This window comes from Pseudophryne corroboree, chromosome 7 (genome assembly GCF_028390025.1).
Source record: "Pseudophryne corroboree isolate aPseCor3 chromosome 7, aPseCor3.hap2, whole genome shotgun sequence".
Taxonomy (NCBI): domain Eukaryota; kingdom Metazoa; phylum Chordata; class Amphibia; order Anura; family Myobatrachidae; genus Pseudophryne; species Pseudophryne corroboree.
Genome location: NC_086450.1, coordinates 375376492 through 375401406, shown reverse-complemented (window position 1 = coordinate 375401406; position 24915 = coordinate 375376492). Strand labels below are relative to the sequence as shown.

General features: G+C 45.7%; 1 protein-coding gene across 1 annotated transcript in view; it reads left to right on the top strand.

The window, feature by feature from the left end:
* Window positions 1-24915, top strand: part of ADAP1 (ArfGAP with dual PH domains 1) — a 316145-nt gene that overhangs the window by 281142 nt on the left and 10088 nt on the right. Inside the window, exon 9 of the mRNA XM_063934529.1 lies at window positions 9191-9262. Coding sequence (XP_063790599.1) covers window positions 9191-9262 — 72 coding nt within the window. The remainder of the gene's footprint in view (window positions 1-9190; window positions 9263-24915) is intronic.

The window sequence follows — 24915 nt, the reverse complement described above, 5'->3', positions numbered from 1 at the left end:
CCATTTTCCCTCACAGAAAGGCTGGTGGGAAGGCTCCCAGGCTCTCCCCTGCACTGCACTACAGAAACAGGGTTAAAACAGAGAGGGGGGGCACTTATTTGGCGATATGTATATATATATATTAAAATGCTATAAGGGAAAAACACTTATATAAAGGTTGTCCCTGTATAATATAGCGTTTTTGGTGTGTGCTGGCAAACTCTCCCTCTGTCTCCCCAAAGGGCTAGTGGGGTCCTGTCCTCTATCAGAGCATTCCCTGTGTGTGTGCTGTGTGTCGGTACTTGTGTGTCGACATGTATGAGGACGATGTTGGTGAGGAGGCGGAGCAATTGCCGGTAATGGTGATGTCACTCTCTAGGGAGTCGACACCGGAATGGATGGCTTATTTAAGGAATTACGTGATAATGTCAACACGCTGCAAGGTCGGTTGACGACATGAGACGGTCGGCAAACCAATTAGTACCTGTCCAGGCGTCTAAAACACCGTCAGGGGCGTTAAAACGTCCTTTTACCTCAGTCGGTCGACACAGACACGGACACTGACTCCAGTGTCGACGGTGAAGAAACAAACGTATTTTCCTTTAGGGCCACACGTTACTTGTTAAGGGCAATGAAGGAGATGTTACATATTTCTGATACTACAAGTACCACAAAAAAGGGTATTATGTGGAGTGTGAAAAAACTACATGTGGTTTTTCCTGAATCAGATAAATTAAATGAAGTGTGTGATGATGCGTGGGTTTCCCCCGATAGAAAATTATTGGCGGTATACTCTTTCCCGCCAGAAGTTATGGCGCGTTGGGAAACACACCTTAGGGTGGATAAGGCGCTCACACGCTTATAAAAACAAGTGGCGTTACCGTCTCCAGATACGGACGCCCTCAAGGAGCCAACTGATAGGAGGTTGGAAAATATCCTAAAAAGTATATACACACATACTGGTGTTATACTGCGACCAGCGATCGCCTCAGCCTGGATGGGCAGCGCTGGGGTGGCTTGGTCGGATTCCCTGACTGGAAATATTGATACCCTTGACAGGGACAGTATTTTATTGACTATAGAGCATTTAAAAGATGCATTTCTATATATGCGAAACTCTGGCATCAAGAGTAAGTGCGATGTCCATATCTGCCAGACGATGTTTATGGACACGACAGTGGTCAGGTGATGCAGATTCCAAACGGCACATGGAAGTATTGCCGTATAAAGGGGAGGAGTTATTTGGGGTCGGTCCATCGGACCTGGTGGCCACGGCAACAGCTAGAAAATCCACCTTTTTTACCCCAAGTCACATCTCAGCAGAAAAAGACATAGTCTTTTCAGCCTCAGTCCTTTCGTCCCCATAATATCTGCCCAGGGATAGAGGTAAGGGAAGAAGACTGCAGCAGGCAGCCCATTCCCAGGAACAGAAGCCTTCCACCGCTTCTGCCAAGTCCTCAGCATGACGCTGGGGCCGTACAAACAGGTGCGGTGGGGGGGTCGTCTCAAGAGTTTCAGCACGCAGTGGGCTCACTCGCAAGTGGACCCCTGGATCCTACAAGTAGTATCCCAGGGGTACAGATTGGAAATTCGAGACGTCTCCTCCTCGCAGGTTCCTGAAGTTTGCTTTACCAACGTCTACCTCCGACAGGGAGGCAGTATTGGAAACAATTCACAAGCTGTATTCCCAGCAGGTGATAATCAAAGTACCCCTCCTACAACAAGTAAAGGGGTATTATTCCACACTATATTGTGGTACTGAAGCCAGACGGCTCGGTGAGACCTATTCTAAATGGAGTCACTCAGAGCAGTGATAGCGAACCAGGAAGAAGGGGACTATATGGTGTCCCTGGACATCAAGGATGCTTACCTCCATGTCCAAATTTGCCCTTCTCACAAAGGGTACCTCAGGTTCGTGGTACAAAACTGTCACTATCAGTTTCAGACGCTGCCGTTTGGATTGTCCACGGCACCCCGGGTCTTTACCAAGGTAATGGCCGAAATGATGATTCTTCTTCAAAGAAAAGGCGTCTTAATTATCCCTTACTTGGACGATCTCCTGATAAGGGCAAGGTCCAGAGAACAGTTGGAGGTCTGAGTAGCACTATCTCAAGTAGTTCTACGACAGCACGGGTGGATTCTAAATATTCCAAAATCGCAGCTGTCTCCGACGACACGTCTGCTGTCCCTAGGGATGATTCTGGACACAGTCCAGAAAAAGGTGTTTCTCCCGGAGGAGAAAGCCAGGGAGTTATCCGAGCTAGTCAGGAACCTCCAAAAACCAGGAAAAGTGTCAGTGCATCATTGCACAAGGGTCCTGGGAAAAATGGTGGCTTCTTACGAAGCGATTCCATTCGGCAGATTTCACGCAAGAACTTTTCAGTGGGATCTGCTGGACAAATGGTCCGGATCGCATCTTCAGATGCATCAGCGGATAACCCTGTCTCCAAGGACAAGGGTGTCTCTTCTGTGGTGGCTGCAGAGTGCTCATCTACTAAAGTGCCACAGTTATGCATTCAGGACTGGGTCCTGCTGACCACGGATTCCAGCTTGAAAGGCTGGGGAGCAGTCACACAGGGAAAAAATTTCCAGGGAGTGTGATCAAGTCTGGGGACTTCTCTCCGCATAAATATACTGGAGCTAAGAGCAATTTACAATGCTCTAAGCTTAGCAAGACCTCTGCTTCAAGGTCAGCCGGTATTGATCCAGTGGGACAACATCACGGCAGTCGCCCACGTAAACAGACAGGGCGGCACAAGAAGCAGGAGGACAATGGCAGAAACTGCAAGGATTCTTCGCTGGGCGGAAAATCATGTGATAGCACTGTCAGCAGTTTTCATTCCGGGAGTGGACAACTGGGAAGCAGACTTCCTCAGCACGACCTCCACCCGGGAGAGTGGGGACTTAATCGAGAAGTTGTTTCCACATGATTGTGCACCGTTGGGAAAGACCAAAGGTGGACATGATGGCGTCCCGCCTGAACAAAAAACTGGACAGGTATTGCGCCAGGTCAAGAGACCCTCAGGAAATAGCTGTGGACGTCATGGTGTTACCAGTCGGTGTATGTGTTCCCTCCTCTGCTTCTCATACCAAAGGTACTAAGAATTATAAGACGTAGAGGAGTAAGAACTATACTCGTGGCTCCGGATGGGCCAAGAAGGACTTGGTACCCGGAACTTCATGAGATGCTCACAGAGGACTCAGGGCCTCTGCCGATAAGAAGGGACTTGCTTCAGCAAGTACCATGTCTGTTCCAAGACTTACCGCGGGTGCGTTTGACGGCATGGCGGTTGAACGCCGGATCCTAAGGGAAAAAAGGCATTCCGGAAGAGGTCATTCCTACCCTGGTCAAAGCCAGGAAGGAGGTGACCGCACAACATTATCACCACATGTGGCAAAAATATGTTGCGTGGTGTGAGGCCAGGAAGGCCCCACGAAGAAATTTCAACTCGGTCGATTCCTGCATTTCCTGCAAACAGGAGTGTCTATGGGCCTCAAATTGGGGTCCATTAAGGTTCAAATTTCGGCCCTGTCGATTTTCTTCCAGAAAGAATTGGCTTCAGTTCCTGAAGTCCAGAAATTTGACAAGGGAGTACTGCATATACAACCCCCTTTTGTGCCTCCAGTGGCACTGTGGGATCTCAACGTAGTCCTGGGATTCCTCAAATCACGTTGGTTTAAACCGCTCAAATCTGTGGATTTGAAATATCTCACATGGAAAGTGACCATGATGTTGGCCCTGGCCTCGGCCAGGCGAGTGTCAGAATTGGCGGCTTTGTCTCACAAAAACCCATATCTGATTGTCCATTCGGACAGGGCAGAGCTGCGGACTCGTCCCCAGTTTCTCCCTAAGGTGGTGTCAGCGTTTCATCTGAACCAGCTTATTGTGGTACCTGCGGCTACTAGAGACTTGGAGGACTCCAAGTTGCTAGATGTTGTCAGGGCCCTGAAAATATAGATTTCCAGGACGGCTGGAGTCAGGAAAACTGACTTGCTGTTATCCTGTATGCACCCAAAAAACTGGGTGCTCTTGCTTCTAAGCAGACGATTGCTAGTTGGATGTGTAGTACAATTCAGCTTGCACATTCTGTGGCAGGACTGCCACAGCCAAAATATATAAATGCCCATTCCACAAGGAAGGGGGCTCATCTTGGGCGACTGCCCGAGGGGTCTCGGCTTTACAACTTTGCCGAGCTGCTACTTGGTCAGGGGCACACCCTGGCTGAGGAGGACCTGGAGTTCTCTCACTCGGTGCTGCAGAGTCATACGCACTTTCCCGCCCGTTTGGGAGCTTTGGTATAATCCCCATGGTCCTGACGGAGTCCCCAGCATCCACTTAGGACGTCAGAGAAAATAAGATTTTACTTACCGATAAATCTATTTCTCGTAGTCCGTAGTGGATGCTGGGCGCCCATCCCAAGTGCGGATTGTCTGCAATACTTGTACATAGTTATTGTTATAAAAAAAAATAAAAAAAAATCGGGTTGTTATTGTTGTGAGCCGTCTGTTCAGAGGCTCCTACGTTTGTCATACTGTTAACTGGGTTTAGATCACAAGTTATACGGTGTGATTGGTGTAGCTGGTATGAGTCTTACCCGGGATTCAATATCCTTCCTTATTGTGTACGCTCGTCCGGGCACAGTATCCTAACTGAGGCTTGGAGGAGGGTCATAGGGGGAGGAGCCAGTACACACCACCTGATCCTAAAGCTTTAGTTTTGTGCCCTGTCTCCTGCGGAGCCGCTAATCCCCATGGTCCTGACGGAGTCCCCAGCATCCACTACGGACTACGAGAAATAGATTTATCGGTAAGTAAAATCTTATTTTACCTTACCAGGTGTTCCAAGGCCCTTAAAGGTAAAATTCCATCTTTAAGCAATATCTATTATAAAGTATTTATGATGCCCAATATTTTTTTTTTTAATTTGCCCCCTGACAAGAGATTATAGGTATTTCAGTACTGAGCTATTGTATATATTATAGGCATTTCTATACTGAGATATATAGTATAGACATTTCTGTACTGAGGTATATAGTATAGGTATTTCTGTACTGAGATATATCGTATAGACCAGGCATGTCCAAACTGAGGCCCCCCAGCTGTTGAGAAACTATACATCCCAGCATGCCCTGACACAGCTTTAGCATTCTCTGACAGCAAAACTGTGTCAGGGCATGCTGGGATATGTAGTTTCACAACAGCTGGAGGGCCACAGTTTGGACATGCCTGGTGTAGACATTTCTGAGATATTGTATATATTATAGGCATTTCTATACTGAGATATATAGTATAGGCATTTCTGTACTGAGATATATAGTATAGGTATTTCTGTATTGCGATATATAGTATAGGTATTTCTGTACTGAGATATATAGTATAGGTATTTCTGTACTGAGATATATATTATAGGCATTTCTGTACAGAGATAGCAGAGATACAGAGATAGCATAAGCATTTCTGTACTTAGATATATATCTATATATAGTTGCAGACGAATAATTAGCCTAGTGATATCATTCAGGTGCTTGAAAGGGAGGGGTATTTCTAAGCAAAAAAAAAAGCATTTTGTTTCCCCCAGCACCCTGAATGATAGCCGTAACCGGATATAAATCCCACACAATATTAGAATTCAGAGATCTCGGTTACATATATTTGCGCAATTTTATGATTAAGCCCCCAAGCCGCGTCAAGGCCTCTCTGTATATTGGGGGTCCCTAGCGCTATATCTAGGTACAGGGTGTGACACCCCAAAAATCAGCATAAGCCAGAAAGCCCAGGGCAGCATACCAGTGAAAAAATATAGCGTTAATAAATTAGTGTTTAGGAAGCCGAAGCTATAAAGAAAGTGATACAAAAATGAGATGAGACCCTGCACCTAGATATAGCGCTAGGGACCCCCAATATACAGAGAGGCCTTGACGCGGCTTGGGGGCTTAATCATACATTTGCGCAAATATATATAACCGAGATCTCTGAATTCTAATATTGTGTGGGATGTATATCCGGTTACTGCTATCATTCAGGGTGCTGGGGGAAACAAAATGTTTTTTTTTTTTTTTCCTGCTGAGATATATATCTTAGACATTTGTGTATATATATATATATATATATATATATATATATAGTTACCCTGGTGCGGCACTCGATGTATAACAAACACAGTCTGGAGATCAATACTGTTTCAACAACGTTTCAATGCTCGCAAGCACTATCGTCAGGTTTATTAGAAGAAATGAGACATTACATACCTTAAATACACGTGCACCCGTGAAAAACGCCGCGCCGGCAGTTGAGAAAAAACTCTCCTCTTTTCCGGCCACAGCTGATTACATCATCGTAAAGTGACTCCCATCACCATAGTAACATACAAACATTTAAAAATTGCGGACCTGTAATTGCAAAAAATACACGGTTGATGAGCTGAACCAAGCACCTCAATTTTGACCACTAGCAGTAACATATATTTATAAACAATCATATGTATTTATAAATAATAATTATCCAAAACAACTGAAGCTCAGATATTCATTAAGTCCACGTGGGGCTACTACATCCATTCGGTGAATCCATTGCACCTCTCTCTGAATTAATAAACGGTTTCTGTCACCACCTCTGACTGGTTTCTTTACCCAGTCAATCATTCGGTATTTAATACTTGCAATAGAGTGTTTAAACTCTGCAAAATGACGTGCAACCGGTTGATCAGATCTTGTATTGCTGTTCAATGCTGCTCTTATTGCAGATCTGTGCACCGCCATACGATATGTTTATAAATATATGTTACTGCTAGTGGTCAAAATTGAGGTGCTTGGTTCAGCTCATCAACCGTGTATTTTTTGCAATTACAGGTCCGCAATTTTTAAATGTTTGTATGTTACTATGGTGATGGGAGTCACTTTAGGATGATGTAATCAGCTGTGGCCGGAAAAGAGGAGGGTTTTTCCTCAACTGCCGGCGCGGCGTTTTTCATGGGTGCACGTGTATTTAAGGTATGTAATGTCTCATTTCTTCTAATAAACCTGACGATAGTGCTTGCGAGCATTGAAACGTTGTTGAAACAGTATTGATCTCCAGACTGTGTTTGTTATACATCGAGTGCCGCACCAGGCTAACTATATGTGTGTACACGCTGTACATGTGAAGGCACCGATGCAATAGTGGAAACCATCGAGGAGTGCCGGACCAACGCTATTCTATATATATATATATATATATATATATATATATATTGGTTGCCATGGGCAAATTCTCCCCTGGCTCACTTCTCCACTTTTATCACTGCTTAGTAGATGTACCCCTATATCTGTATAGCGTGTTATCAGAGTTGTATTATCATCATTTTCAGATGGCAGGTTATGTTTGCGTATAGAGTATAATAGAATTGTATTATGGGGTCTATTCATAGAGCAGTGAAAAGCCCTGTTGTGCGCTAAACAGGGCTTTTCTCTGCTCCCTCTAATTCATGTAGCGTCTGACCGCCCCTCTAGCAGCTGTTTTCTCTGCCTTGCTCCTGTCCCAGCAGCTGAATCACAACACCATTCTAATGAATGGTGAGTGCAACTCATGCAGGCATGGAAAGCTTTGCTTTCCGCTTCACTCCTGACTTTGTTTTCACCATTTCAGGATGGTGTAGACTGGCAGCAGAATGGAGAAGGGCAGCGGAGACTGCTGTCTCCCCGCCCCCTTCTCTGATACCAGCCAATCAGAGGAGACCAGGGCATATGCAATTATGCATATGCCGGGTCTCCAGACTGTCCGTCCCCGCTGCCCCGATGACTTCTCACTACTGTCCTTCCCCCGCCGCTGCTAAAATGTGACCCGACATATACATATGTCACCTCCGGGTCACCTCCTCCTTACTGCCCTTGCCCTGCTGTTTGTTGGCTCGCCCCCGCTCCCACGCCTACCCTGTGACCCACCGCCACCGCTGGAGTTCTCGTTTTCCTGGCGCATGCGCAGATGACACCTGGAGGCAGGGGACACACTGCGCACGTGCATAAAACCCCCAGCCGTGATATGAAGAGAGAAGACTGGAGAAGCCAGGATCGTGGAACAGCCGGATACTGCATCGCATCAGGGAACAGGTAGGTATGAATAAATTGCGTTGAAAATATGAAAAAAAAAAAACCCTGAAATAAGACTGCGAAGTTAAACCTAAACATCACATTCTTACATGAATAGACCCCTTGGTCATGTCATATTAGTGGTATAAGGGCAGATGTACTAAGCCTGGAGAAGTGATAAAGCAGTGATAAGTGGAAGGTGATAACGCACCAAATTTACATACTGGAGCTGATTGTCTGGTGCGTTATCACCTTCCACTTATCACTGCTTTATCACTTCTAAAGGCTTAATACATATGACCCTATAGTCTCTTATGGCTACACAGAATGTAGGGGATTTGTATTACAATTTTGGTGGTCATTCCGAGTTGATCGCTCGCTAGCAGTTTTTAGCAGCCGTGCAAACGCATTGTCGCCGCCCTCTGGGGAGTGTATTTTTTTCGCTTTGCAGAAGTGCGACTGCTTGTGCAGCAGAGCGCCTGCAAAATCTTTTTGTGCAAAACAAGACCAGCCCTGTAGTTACTTATCCTGTGCGTTGATTCTAACGATGGCGGGACGGCATTTGACGTCACACACCCACCAAGCAAACGCCCAGCAAAACCTGCGTTTTTCCCGACACGCCTGTGTTTTTCTAAGCACTCTGAAAATGGTCACTTGACACCCAGAAACGCCCTCTTTCTGTCAATCACCTTGCGGCCGTCTGTGCGATTGGAATCGTCGCTAGAACCAGTGCAAAACCACAATAGACTTTGTACCTGTACGATACGCGTGCGCATTGCGGAGCATACGCATGCACAGATTAGCTGTTTTTTTACTGATTGCTACGCAGCGAACAACGGCAGCTAGCGATCAACTCGGAATGACCCCCTATGTCCAGTGGTCTATGTGTATGTAGTGTACTTTCTTTCTTTTTTTTTCTTTTAATCCCATGTATATCTCGACTGCCTAGGTGCACTAGTATGCCCCGCTTGTACCAAGGCTGTTTTGTGATGGCAGTGGCGGCAGTGCAACTGATTCTGGTTGTGACAAGTCAGTCTAAACCACACTGGGGCCTTCTCACCCCCAGACCACTGGGAACCTCACATTATCTGCTTTTTTTTACATTTATAATTAACAATGTGTGCTTGACATGTGTATTTTATTTTTAGCATACAGAAGGCTTTAAAAAGAGATGGTTCACCTTGGATGACAGAAGACTAATGTACTTCAAAGATCCTTTGGTAAGAATAGGTTTAATTAGGATGCTGGTAATGTATCTGAGTGGGGTGAGATTGATGGGCACATCAAGGTGTGAGACACTGCTGGAGGAATAGTCCGAGGTTGTGATTTAGAGATTACACCAGAAATGACCGATATTCTCAGCTATGTGAGATTTCTCCTGTGCGCGATGGGGGGATACAGTTCTGTTGTATCAGCAGTTAGATCTCAGGGCCTAATTCAGATCTGATCGCAGCAGCAAATGTGTTAGCAGTTGGGCAGAACCATGGGCCTAATTCACACCTGATCTGAACTGCACATGCACAGGCGCCGCAGTGCGCCGGCGCAGGCCAGAGATGCAATCGTCATCTCTATCCAGCGATCGCCTCTGCCTGATTAAACAGGCAGAGGCGGTCGCTGGGCGGGAGGAGGCGGGCCGCTGTTTTTGGGGCGCAGACCAGGCAACACAGACGTGCCCGGACTGTGCGGGGGGGGGGGATGTCGCGGCGGCTGCTGCATGACATCACACGCAGCCGCTGCGACCTGGAGAGCGACCGGCAGCTCCCTGCCAGCGGGCAGGAGCTGCGCTGGTAGGATGCTACTCTTCAGGTACAAAAGCGCTTTTGTACCTGTGCGGCTGGGGGAGGGCCAGCCATGCGGGGCGGATTAGTCCTGTGCTGGGCGTCCCCTCTGCATGTCTGTGTGACTGATCGTAGCCGTGCACGGCTACGATCAGGTCTGAATTAGCCCCCATGTGCACTGCAGGGGGGGCAGATATAACATGTGCAGAGAGAGTTAGATTTGGGTGTGGTGTGTTCAATCTGAAATCTAAATTGCAGTGTAAAAATAAAGCAGGGAAAAGAGTAAACCAGGCATGCGCTTGACCATAAACAGTACAAATTTGTGTCTATGTATTGTTATATGTATATTAAAATTGTAATATATTTTACTTTTTATGGTCAAGCGCATGCCTGGTTTACTCTTTTCTATGGTTTGTTAATTAGAAGGGGCTGGCTACACCAGGTGGCTGCTAACCAACAGGTATCTATTGGTAACCTATCTGTCTCAACAGGCGCCAACAGACCCTTTCATTTTTCTTCTTTTTTTCCTACAATTGTAAAAATAAAGCAGCCAGTATTTACCCTGCACAGAAACAAAATAACCCACCCAAATCTAACTCTCTGCACATATTATCTCTGCCCCCCACCTGCACTGCACATGGTTTTGCCAAACTGCTAACAAATTTGCTGCTGCAATCAGATCTGAATTACCCCCTTAGTGTCACTCTTGAAGCTGGAATTATAGTGACTTTTTAGCCTCCTACAAACTCCTAAGACTAGACATTTACATTGAAGTCAGGAACGGTCCTTGGTGCGGGCAAGCAGTGCCTTTGCCCGGGGCACTGCTGCCTGGGGGCGCGGCCGCAGTCACCCCGCAGGCACCGCCGCCTGCGCGCACTCCGCTCCCCGCTCCACGGCTGCAGCAGACGCCGTGGGCTGTGTGGGCGTCCGCTGCAGCCGGCTCCAGGCACAGACACTAGAGGTCGTTATTGACCTCTAGTGTCTGTGCGGCGCTATGGGAGAGACGTCATTGACGTCTCTCCCATAGAGAGGAGCGGGCGGCCAGACTGACGGAGCAGCAGCAGCAGCAGAAGAAGCAGGAGCGGGGCAGTGGTAAGTATTGTTTTTATTATTTTGTGTGTGTGTGTTTGTAAGCGGGGAGGCACAGCGACAGGGGGCAAATAAAGAGGGCACAACAACTGGGGGCAAATAAAGAGGAGGCACAAATACTGGGGGTACATAAAGAGGGGGCACAACTACAGGGGGCAAATAAAGAGGGGGCACAACAACTGGGGGCAAATAAAGAGGAGGCACAAATACTGGGGGCACATAAAGAGGGGGCACAACTACTGGGGGCAAAATAAAGAGGGGGCACAACTACTGGGGGCAAATAAAGAGGAGGCACAATACTGGGAGCAAATAAAGAGGGGGCACAACTACTGGGGGCAAATAAAGAGGAGGCACAATACTGGGAGCAAATAAAGAGGGGGCACAACTACTGGGGGCATATCTACAGGGGCAAATCAACTGGGGGACACAGCTACTGTGAGCATAACTGGCCACGCCCCTCCCCTATGAAGCCACGCCCCTGCACACTAACAAGGGGTAGAACCGGCCCTGATTGAAGTCTATAGGGGTTGTCAGGTAGGTGTGAGCCACAAAATGCCTCGGGAGACTCATTTGACCCACAGTTTACCAGTTGGATAACTTTAGGCAGTACCATACTTGTAATAATTGTAAGTTAAATACTTGGGAGCATGCTCCAAATTAGTTTCACATGTAACGTTGAGGACATAAGTATGAGGTTGAAAATCTTACAGCCATCAAATTAATGTGTGATCATGTGGAATAACTAATAACACAACATTATAAATGTAGGGAGTTGTGTTTGTCTCCATAGCGAATCTCTGTCACAGGCAACTATTCCCTCCCCCCTAGTGGACTACAGGTACCAGCAGGCCCTTTAATGCCTGCAAGCTGCTACTTGTGGTTTTCCAAGTACCAGCATGTGGGGAGGCTTGCTGGGACCTGTAGTTCTACAGTAAAAGACAATGGGGCAGATGTATTAACCTGCAGAAGGGTTAAAGCAGTGATAAGTGCAAGGTGATAACGCACCAGCCAGTCAGCTCCTGTCATTTTTCAAATCCGTAATGATTGGCTGGTGCGTTATCACCTTGCACTTATCACTGGTTTATCATCTCTTTATCTCTTCTCCAGGTTAATACATCTGCCCCCATATTCTTATTTTTACACTTTAATGCTATGAACTTGACACCCACAGCCCACGGGTGCCGGGCAGAGCATTGGGCTTCAACCCTGGCCTTGGGTGCCCTGAAGGTAGGGGGATGCCTTTATTGGGGGGTCCCGCTGCCCCGGGAATCTTAATGATCTGTGCATGGTTCTGTCAAACATGCACATGTTGAAGGTGCATTGAGGTGCGATTTTTGTGCGACGTTGCTGGTGCTTTTGATGGGTCTTAGGCACGCTCAAAAAAAATCAGTGAATTGAGGTGCGACTTTGAGGCAATTTTGGTGTGAAGTGGAGGGATTTGACAAAAGCAATTTTTAGTAAATTTGCAGTTTCCATTTATACCAATGTTATTTTGGTCAATACTTGCACCGATAGTGAATTGCTGCGATTTGAAGTATGAAGTCGCATTTGACATGCGACTTTTATATGAATTATTCCTTAGCAAATTAGCAAAATCATGTCTTTTTCCCCAAAAATCTTCCACAATCGACTTTTTGCAAATTTCCTCTAGAACTGGTTACCGCCTTCCACGCAATCAGTACACGTATCTCCTGAAATACTCTGTACTGTTGTGATCATGCTGATCATCTGTTTTTTTTTCTGTTCCCACCCTGTTCATTATGGGGGCAGCACAGTCCTGTTCGAGTGGTGGAACATGAGGTGTTATAATAAGCCATCAGCTCCCAAGTCTTCCCTAAAGTTCTATCTTTGTTCCCAACATATCATGCCGGGTGTAGATCATTGGACAAACCGTTAATAGGTCAACCCTATTTGGTTGGCATGCAATAGGTCGACTGGATCAAAAGATAAACAGGATCAATAGTTCAACATGAAAAAGTTAGAGACCACAAAAGGTTGACAGGCACAAAAGATCGACACAGTGACATGGGAATGGTCGACACAAGTTATTGTTTTTTTGTGTAATTTTATATGTTACATAAAAGCCAAATTAGTGGAAGCGTGTGCCCTCGCGGGCTCGATCCGCTCGTCACGCTTCAGGCAAGGTGCTCGCTGCGCTCGAGACAAGTCACTGTCCCCAGTCCTAATCCACATGGATGATAAATGTTGAAAATAATTTCAAAGAATGAGAAAACTTTTTGTCGACCATATGTGTGTCAAGCATTGTCATGTGGGCAATTAGAAACTGTCAACCTTAAGCACTGTCGATCTTTTACACGTCGAACTTTTGACAATGTCGACCTTTTGTACCTGTCACGCTAATGATTGTCGTACTGTAATCCGGTACCCATCATGCCAACCAAGAGTAAACTGCTCTTTATCTTAATGGCAGCGCCAAGAGTGAGCTGCAATGGACACTCTGTGGCTGACATAATAAACCTCCAAAAACACGACATTGGGGGTCATTCCGAGGTGATCGCCCGCTGACGATTTTCACAGCGCAGCGATCAGGTTACTACTGCGCATGCGTATGTACTGCAATGCGCACGCGCGTCGTACGGGTACAAACAGCATCGTTGCTGGGCAATGCTTCTAGCGACAAATCCATTCGCACGGGTGATTGCAAGGCGATTGACAGAAAGAGGGCGTTTATGGGTGTCAACTGACCGTTCTCCGTTTTTTGGGAGTGGTAGGGAAAACTCAGGCGTGTCCAGGTGTTTGCAGGGCGGGCGTCTGACGTCAATTCCTGGGACCGGACAGGCTGAAGTGATCGCAAGGGCTGAGTAAGTTCAGACCTACTCTGAAACTGTAAAAAAAAAATGTTGTCCTGCACGGCTGCACATGCGATCAACTCGGAATGAGGGCCAATGTGCCATGAGAAAATGCAGCGTGCTACTGATAAGGTCCATCAATGTGACAGACCACTTATAATACACATCAATGTGACAGACCACTTATAATACACATCAGTGTGACAGACCACTTATAATACACATCAATGTGACAGACCACTTATAATACACATCAATGTGACAGACCACTTATAATACACATCAGTGTGACAGACCACTTATAATACACATCAATGTGACAGACCACTTATAATACACATCAATGTGAGCGGTACCACTTATAATACACATCAATGTGAGCGGTACCACTTATAATACACATCAATGTGAGCGGTACCACTTATAATACACATCAATGTGACAGACCACTTATAATACACATCAATGTGACAGACCACTTATAATACACATCAATGTGACAGACCACTTATAATACACATCAATGTGACAGACCACTTATAATACACATCAATGTGACAGACCACTTATAATACACATCAATGTGAGCGGTACCACTTATAATACACATCAATGTGACAGACCACTTATAATACACATCAATGTGAGAGGTACCACTTATAATACACATCAATGTGAGAGGTACCACTTATAATACACATCAATGTGAGCGGTACCACTTATAATACACATCAATGTGACAGACCACTTATAATACACATCAATGTGACAGACCACTTATAATACACATCAGTGTGAGCGGTACCACTTATAATACACATCAATGTGACAGACCACTTATAATACACATCAATGTGAGCGGTACCACTTATAATACACATCAATGTGAGAGGTACCACTTATAATACACATCAATGTGAGAGGTACCACTTATAATACACATCAATGTGAGCGGTACCACTTATAATACACATCAATGTGACAGACCACTTATAATACACATCAATGTGACAGACCACTTATAATACACATCAGTGTGAGCGGTACCACTTATAATACACATCAATGTGACAGACCACTTATAATACACATCAATGTGAGCGGTACCACTTATAATACACATCAATGTGAGAGGTACCACTTATAATACACATCAATGTGAGAGGTACCACTTATAATACACATCAATGTGAGCGGTACCACTTATAATACACATCAATGTGAGCGGTACCACTTATAATACACATCAATGTGACAGACCACTTATAATACACATCAATGTGACAGACCACTTATAATACACATCAGTGTGAGCGGTACCACTTATAATACACATCAATGTGACAGACCACTTATAGTACACATCAATGTGACAGACCACTTATAATACACATCAATGTGAGCGGTACCACTTATAATACACATCAATGTGACAGACCACTTATAATACACATCAATGTGACAGACCACTTATAATACACATCAGTGTGAGCGGTACCACTTATAATACACATCAATGTGACAGACCACTTATAGTACACATCGATGTGAGCGGTACCACTTATAATACACATCAATGTGAGCGGTACCACTTATAATACACATCAATGTGAGCGGTTCCACTTATAATACACATCAATGTGAGAGGTACCACTTATAATACACATCAATGTGAGAGGTACCACTTATAATACACATCAATGTGAGCGGTACCACTTATAATACACATCAATGTGAGAGGTACCACTTATAATACACATCAATGTGAGCGGTACCACTTATAATACACATCAATGTGAGAGGTACCACTTATAATACACATCAATGTGAGAGGTACCACTTATAATACACATCAATGTGAGAGGTACCACTTATAATACACATCAATGTGAGCGGTACCACTTATAATACACATCAATGTGAGAGGTACCACTTATAATACACATCAATGTGAGAGGTACCACTTATAATACACATCAATGTGAGCAGTACCACTTATAATACACATCAATGTGACAGACCACTTATAATTAGAGATGAGCGCCTGAAATTTTTCGGGTTTTGTGTTTTGGTTTTGGGTTCGGTTCCGCGGCCGTGTTTTGGGTTCGAACGCGTTTTGGCAAAACCTCACCGAATTATTTTTGTCGGATTCGGGTGTGTTTTGGATTCGGGTGTTTTTTTCCAAAAACACTAAAAAACAGCTTAAATCATAGAATTTGGGGGTCATTTTGATCCCAAAGTATTATTAACCTCAAAAACCATAATTTACACTCATTTTCAGTCTATTCTGAATACCTCACACCTCACAATATTATTTTTAGTCCTAAAATTTGCACCGAGGTCGCTGTGTGAGTAAGATAAGCGACCCTAGTGGCCGACACAAACACCGGGCCCATCTAGGAGTGGCACTGCAGTGTCACGCAGGATGTCCCTTCCAAAAAACCCTCCCCAAACAGCACATGACGCAAAGAAAAAAAGAGGCGCAATGAGGTAGCTGTGTGAGTAAGATTAGCGACCCTAGTGGCCGACACAAACACCGGGCCCATCTAGGAGTGGCACTGCAGTGTCACGCAGGATGGCCCTTCCAAAAAACCCTCCCCAAACAGCACATGACGCAAAGAAAAAAAGAGGCGCAATGAGGTAGCTGACTGTGTGAGTAAGATTAGCGACCCTAGTGGCCGACACAAACACCGGGCCCATCTAGGAGTGGCACTGCAGTGTCACGCAGGATGGCCCTTCCAAAAAACCCTCCCCAAACAGCACATGACGCAAAGAAAAAAAGAGGCGCAATGAGGTAGCTGACTGTGTGAGTAAGATTAGCGACCCTAGTGGCCGACACAAACACCGGGCCCATCTAGGAGTGGCACTGCAGTGTCACGCAGGATGTCCCTTCCAAAAAACCCTCCCCAAACAGCACATGACGCAAAGAAAAAAAGAGGCGCAATGAGGTAGCTGTGTGAGTAAGATTAGCGACCCTAGTGGCCGACACAAACACCGGGCCCATCTAGGAGTGGCACTGCAGTGTCACGCAGGATGTCCCTTCCAAAAAACCCTCCCCAAACAGCACATGACGCAAAGAAAAAAAGAGGCGCAATGAGGTAGCTGACTGTGTGAGTAAGATTAGCGACCCTAGTGGCTGACACAAACACCGGGCCCATTTAGGAGTGGCACTGCAGTGTCACGCAGGATGTCCCTTCCAAAAAACCCTCCCCAATCAGCACATGATGCAAAGAAAAAGAAAAGAAAAAAGAGGTGCAAGATGGAATTATCCTTGGGCCCTCCCACCCACCCTTATGTTGTATAAACAAAACAGGACATGCACACTTTAACCAACCCATCATTTCAGTGACAGGGTCTGCCACACGACTGTGACTGATATGACGGGTTGGTTTGGACCCCCCCCAAAAAAGAAGCAATTAATCTCTCCTTGCACAAACTGGCTCTACAGAGGCAAGATGTCCACCTCATCTTCACCCTCCGATATATCACCGTGTACATCCCCCTCCTCACAGATTATCAATTCGTCCCCACTGGAATCCACCATCTCAGCTCCCTGTGTACTTTGTGGAGGCAATTGCTGCTGGTCAATGTCTCCGCGGAGGAATTGATTATAATTCATTTTAATGAACATCATCTTCTCCACATTTTCTGGATGTAACCTCGTACGCCGATTGCTGACAAGGTGAGCGGCGGCACTAAACACTCTTTCGGAGTACACACTTGTGGGAGGGCAACTTAGGTAGAATAAAGCCAGTTTGTGCAAGGGCCTCCAAATTGCCTCTTTTTCCTGCCAGTATAAGTACGGACTGTGTGACGTGCCTACTTGGATGCGGTCACTCATATAATCCTCCACCATTCTATCAATGTTGAGAGAATCATATGCAGTGACAGTAGACGACATGTCCGTAATCGTTGTCAGGTCCTTCAGTCCGGACCAGATGTCAGCATCAGCAGTCGCTCCAGACTGCCCTGCATCACCGCCAGCGGGTGGGCTCGGAATTCTGAGCCTTTTCCTCGCACCCCCAGTTGCGGGAGAATGTGAAGGAGGAGATGTTGACAGGTCGCGTTCCGCTTGACTTGACAATTTTGTCACCAGCAGGTCTTTCAACCCCAGCAGACCTGTGTCTGCCGGAAAGAGAGATCCAAGGTAGGCTTTAAATCTAGGATCGAGCACGGTGGCCAAAATGTAGTGCTCTGATTTCAACAGATTGACCACCCGTGAATCCTTGTTAAGCGAATTAAGGGCTGCATCCACAAGTCCCACATGCCTAGCGGAATCGCTCCCTTTTAGCTCCTTCTTCAATGCCTCCAGCTTCTTCTGCAAAAGCCTGATGAGGGGAATGACCTGACTCAGGCTGGCAGTGTCTGAACTGACTTCACGTGTGGCAAGTTCAAAGGGCATCAGAACCTTGCACAACGTTGAAATCATTCTCCACTGCACTTGAGACAGGTGCATTCCATCTCCTATATCGTGCTCAATTGTATAGGCTTGAATGGCCTTTTGCTGCTCCTCCAACCTCTGAAGCATATAGAGGGTTGAATTCCACCTCGTTACCACTTCTTGCTTCAGATGATGGCAGGGCAGGTTCAGTAGTTTTTGGTGGTGCTCCAGTCTTCTGTACGTGGTGCCTGTACGCCGAAAGTGTCCCGCAATTTTTCTGGCCACCGACAGCATCTCTTGCACGCCCCTGTCGTTTTTTAAAAAATTCTGCACCACCAAATTCAAGGTATGTGCAAAACATGGGACATGCTGGAATTTGCCCATATTTAATGCACACACAATATTGCTGGCGTTGTCCGATGCCACAAATCCACAGGAGAGTCCAATTGGGGTAAGCCATTCCGCGATGATCTTCCTCAGTTGCCGTAAGAGGTTTTCAGCTGTGTGCGTATTCTGGAAAGCGGTGATACAAAGCGTAGCCTGCCTAGGAAAGAGTTGGCGTTTGCGAGATGCTGCTACTGGTGCCGCCGCTGCTGTTCTTGCGGCGGGAGTCCATACATCTACCCAGTGGGCTGTCACAGTCATATAGTCCTGACCCTGCCCTGCTCCACTTGTCCACATGTCCGTGGTTAAGTGGACATTGGGTACAACTGCATTTTTTAGGAGACTGGTGAGTCTTTTTCTGACGTCCGTGTACATTCTCGGTATCGCCTGCCTAGAGAAGTGGAACCTAGATGGTATTTGGTAACGGGGGCACACTGCCTCAATAAATTGTCTAGTTCCCTGTGAACTAACGGCGGATACCGGACGCACGTCTAACACCAACATAGTTGTCAAGGACTCAGTTATCCGCTTTGCAGTAGGATGACTGCTGTGATATTTCATCTTCCTCGCAAAGGACTGTTGAACAGTCAATTGCTTACTGGAAGTAGTACAAGTGGGCTTACGACTTCCCCTCTGGGATGACCATCGACTCCCAGCGGCAACAACAGCAGCGCCAGCAGCAGTAGGCGTTACACGCAAGGATGCATCGGAGGAATCCCAGGCAGGAGAGGACTCGTCAGACTTGCCAGTGACATGGCCTGCAGGACTATTGGCATTCCTGGGGAAGGAGGAAATTGACACTGAGGGAGTTGGTGGGGTGGTTTGCGTGAGCTTGGTTACAAGAGGAAGGGATTTACTGGTCAGTGGACTGCTTCCGCTGTCACCCAAAGTTTTTGAACTTGTCACTGACTTATTATGAATGCGCTGCAGGTGACGTATAAGGGAGGATGTTCCGAGGTGGTTAACGTCCTTACCCCTACTTATTACAGCTTGACAAAGGGAACACACGGCTTGACACCTGTTGTCCGCATTTCTGGTGAAATACCTCCACACCGAAGAGCTGATTTTTTTGGTATTTTCACCTGGCATGTCAACGGCCATATTCCTCCCACGGACAACAGGTGTCTCCCCGGGTGCCTGACTTAAACAAACCACCTCACCATCAGAATCCTCCTGGTCAATTTCCTCCCCAGCGCCAGCAACACCCATATCCTCCTCATCCTGGTGTACTTCAACACTGACATCTTCAATCTGACTATCAGGAACTGGACTGCGGGTGCTCCTTCCAGCACTTGCAGGGGGCGTGCAAATGGTGGAAGGCGCATGCTCTTCACGTCCAGTGTTGGGAAGGTCAGGCATCGCAACCGACACAATTGGACTCTCCTTGTGGATTTGGGATTTCAAAGAACGCACAGTTCTTTGCGGTGCTTTTGCCAGCTTGAGTCTTTTCAGTTTTCTAGCGAGAGGCTGAGTGCTTCCATCCTCATGTGAAGCTGAACCACTAGCCATGAACATAGGCCAGGGCCTCAGCCGTTCCTTGCCACTCCGTGTGGTAAATGGCATATTGGCAAGTTTACGCTTCTCCTCCGACAATTTTATTTTAGGTTTTGGAGTCCTTTTTTTACTGATATTCGGTGTTTTGGTTTTGACATGCTCTGTACTATGCCATTGGGCATCGGCCTTGGCAGACGACGTTGCTGGCATTTCATCGTCTCGGCCATGACTAGTGGCAGCAGCTTCAGCACGAGGTGGAAGTGGATCTTGATCTTTCCCTAATTTTGGAACCTCAACATTTTTGTTCTCCATATTTTAATAGGCACAACTAAAAGGCACCTCAGGTAAACAATGCAGATGGATGGATTGGATACTAGTATACAATTATGGACGGGCTGCCGAGTGCCGACACAGAGGTAGCCACAGCCGTGAACTACCGCACTGTACTGTGTCTGCTGCTAATATATAGACTGGTTGATAAAGAGATAGTATACTCGTAACTAGTATGTATGTATAAAGAAAGAAAAAAAAACCACGGTTAGGTCACTGGTATATACAATTATGGACGGGCTGCGGAGTGCCGACACAGAGGTAGCCACAGCCGTGAACTACCGCACTGTACTGTGTCTGCTGCTAATATATAGACTGGTTGATAAAGATATAGTATACTCGTAACTAGTATGTATGTATAAAGAAAGAAAAAAAAACCACGGTTAGGTGGTATATACAATTATGGACGGGCTGCCGAGTGCCGACACAGAGGTAGCCACAGCCGTGAACTACCGCACTGTACTGTGTCTGCTGCTAATATATAGACTGGTTGATAAAGAGATAGTATACTCGTAACTAGTATGTATGTATAAAGAAAGAAAAAAAAACCACGGTTAGGTCACTGGTATATACAATTATGGACGGGCTGCCGAGTGCCGACACAGAGGTAGCCACAGCCGTGAACTACCGCACTGTACACTGGTTGATAAAGAGATAGTAGTATACTCGTAACAACTAGTATGACGACGGTATAAAGAATGAAAAAAAAACCACGGTTAGGTGGTATATAATACAATTATGGTTGGACGGACTGCCTGCCGAGTGCCGACACAGAGGTAGCCACAGCCGTGAACTACCGCACTGTACACTGGTTGATAAAGAGATAGTAGTATACTCGTAACAACTAGTATGACGACGGTATAAAGAATGAAAAAAAAACCACGGTTAGGTGGTATATAATACAATTATGGTTGGACGGACTGCCTGCCGAGTGCCGACACAGAGGTAGCCACAGCCGTGAACTACCGCACTGTACACTGGTTGATAAAGAGATAGTAGTATACTCGTAACAACTAGTATGACGACGGTATAAAGAACGAAAAAAAAACCACGGTTAGGTGGTATATATTATAATACAATTATGGATGGACGGACTGCCTGCCGAGTTCCGACACAGAGGTAGCCACAGCCGTGAACTACCGCACTGTACACTGGTTGATAAAGAGATAGTAGTATACTCGTAACAACTAGTATGACGACGGTATAAAGAACGAAAAAAAAACCACGGTTAGGTGGTATATATTATAATACAATTATGGATGGACGGACTGCCTGCCGAGTTCCGACACAGAGGTAGCCACAGCCGTGAACTACCGCACTGTACACTGGTTGATAAAGAGATAGTAGTATACTCGTAACAACTAGTATGACTATGACGACGGTATAAAGAAAGAAAAAAAAAACCACGGTTAGGTGGTATATAATACAATTATGGATGGACGGACTGCCTGCCGAGTGCCGACACAGAGGTAGCCACAGCCGTGAACTACCGCACTGTACTGTGTCTGCTGCTAATATAGACTGGTTGATAAAGAGATAGTATACAATACTACTAATATACTGGTGGTCAGGCACTGGTCACCACTAGTCACACTGGCAGTGGCACTCCTGCAGCAAAAGTGTGCACTGTTTAATTTTAATATAATATTATTTATCATGTACTCCTGGCTCCTGCTATAACAACCTGCAGTGCTCCCCAGTCTCCCCCACAATTATAAGCTTTATATACAATACATTGATGTGCAGCACACTGGGCTGAGCAGTGCACACAGACTGAGTCACTGTGTGACTGTGTATCGTTTTTTTCAGGCAGAGAACGGATATATTAAATAAAACAAACAACTGCACTGTCTCTGGTGGTCACTGGTCACTGTGGTCGTCAGTCACTAAACTCTGTCTGCACTCTGCACTCTCTTCTAATCTACAGTATCACAGCAATCTCTCTCTCTCTCTCTCTTCTAAATCTAATCTAAATGGAGAGGACGCCAGCCACGTCCTCTCCCTATCAATCTCAATGCACGTGTGAAAATGGCGGCGACGCGCGGCTCCTTATATAGAATCCGAGTCTCGCGAGAATCCGACAGCGTCATGATGACGTTCGGGCGCGCTCGGGTTAACCGAGCAAGGCGGGAAGATCCGAGTCGCTCGGACCCGTGAAAAAAAAAGTGAAGTTCGTGCGGGTTCGGATTCAAAGAAACCGAACCCGCTCATCTCTACTTATAATACACATCAATGTGAGCGGTACCACTTATAATACATATCAATGTGAGCGGTACCACTTATAATACACATCAATGTGAGCGGTACCACTTATAATACACATCAATGTGAGAGGTACCACTTATAATACACATCAATGTGAGAGGTACCACTTATAGGGGGTCATTCCGAGTTGTTCGCTCGCAAGCTGCTTTTAGCAGCTTTGCACACGCTAAGCCGCCGCCTACTGGGAGTGATTCTTAGCTTATCAAAATTGCGAACGAAAGATTAGCAAAATAGCGAATAGACACCTCTTAGCAGTTTCTGAGTAGCTCCACACTTACTCAGCATCTGCGATCAGTTCAGTGCTTGTCGTTCCTGGTTTGACGTCACAAACACACCCAGCGTTCGCCCAGACACTCCTCCGTTTCTCCAGCCACTCCCGCGTTTTTCCCAGAAACGGTAGCGTTTTTTCGCACACACCCATAAAACGGCCTGTTTCCGCCCAGAAACACCCACTTCCTGTCAATCACATTACGATCACCAGAACGAAGAAAAAACCTCGTAATGCCGTGAGTAAAATACCTAACTGCATAGCAAATTTACTTGGCGCAGTCGCACTGCAGACATTGCGCATGCGCATTAGCGACTAATCGCTCCGTTGCGAGAAAAAAATACCGAGCGAACAACTCGGAATGACCCCCATAATACACATAAATGTGAGCGGTACCACTTATAATACACATCAATGTGAGCGGTACCACTTATAATACACATCAATGTGAGCGGTACCACTTATAATACACATCAATGTGAGCGGTACCACTTATAATACACATCAATGTGAGCGGTACCACTTATAATACACATCAATGTGAGCGGTACCACTTACAATACACATCAATGTGAGCGGTACCACTTACAATACACATCAATGTGAGAGGTACCACTTACAATACACATCAATGTGAGAGGTACCACTTATAATACACATCAATGTGAGCGGTACCACTTACAATACACATCAATGTGAGAGGTACCACTTACAGTACACATCAATGTGAGCGGTACCACTTACAATACACATCAATGTGAGAGGTACCACTTATAATACACATCAATGTGAGCGGTACCACTTACAATACACATCAATGTGAGAGGTACCACTTACAGTACACATCAATGTGAGCGGTACCACTTACAATACACATCAATGTGAGAGGTACCACTTATAATACACATCAATGTGAGCGGTACCACTTATAATACACATCAATGTGAGCGGTACCACTTACAATACACATCAATGTGAGAGGTACCACTTACAATACACATCAATGTGAGAGGTACCACTTATAATACACATCAATGTGAGCTGTACCACTTACAATACACATCAATGTGAGAGGTACAACTTATAATACACATCAATGTGAGTGGTACCACTTATAATAAACATCAATGTGAGCGGTACCACTTATAATAAACATCAATGTGAGCGGTACCACTTACAATACACATCAATGTGAGCGGTACCACTTACAATACACATCAATGTGAGCGGTACCACTTACAATACACATCAATGTGAGCGGTACCACTTATAATAAACATCAATGTGAGCGGTATTACTTACAATACACATCAATGTGAGAGGTACCACTTATAATACACATCAATGTGAGAGGTACCACTTGTAATACACATCAATGTGACACCATTGTTAATGCTCATTAAGCTCCTGTATGCTGTCTTGTAATGTTCAATGAGGTAAATGTAGGCGTGATATCACCTAGACATATAATGCCCCAGTGATACAGTTACAGAAATCATATATATATCTATATGCTAGCGACTATGCCAAGACACATGTAACATAGAAATGATAATGCCCAGCTTAATTTCTGTTTAATGGGCAAGAAAATTGTATTTGCCCTAAATAATGCCGACTCCGCATGGCCTTGGATGGAATACGGCAGTAATACTCTATTATATAACAGTGATATATAACATGCCAGTGATAGTGTCCATCAAGATAACCCCAGTAAGTTGCCCATTACCAGTAATATTGATGGGTAATGCCAAGTAAGATGTCCATTAATAATACCTGGAGTATTATTGGCTAAAGTGCTTGGTAGTGCTGCCAATGGCCGGTAAGATGAGCAGTAATAGTAACCGCTCAGAAAGATGCCCATTTCTAGTAATGGCCCATCAGGTGCAGAGATGGTAATGGCTGTAAGGTGGTCATTCATACTAATGGGAAGTGAGCTGCCTACAAATCAAATCATTTTCTTCTGGTGTTTTCTGCCAATTGCAGAGCTGTCCCGGCTGCTCACGTTGGTAAACATAACCAATTACAAGCCAACAGGCACAGTCATGGCGGCACATAAAGTGGTGTAGATAGGGGA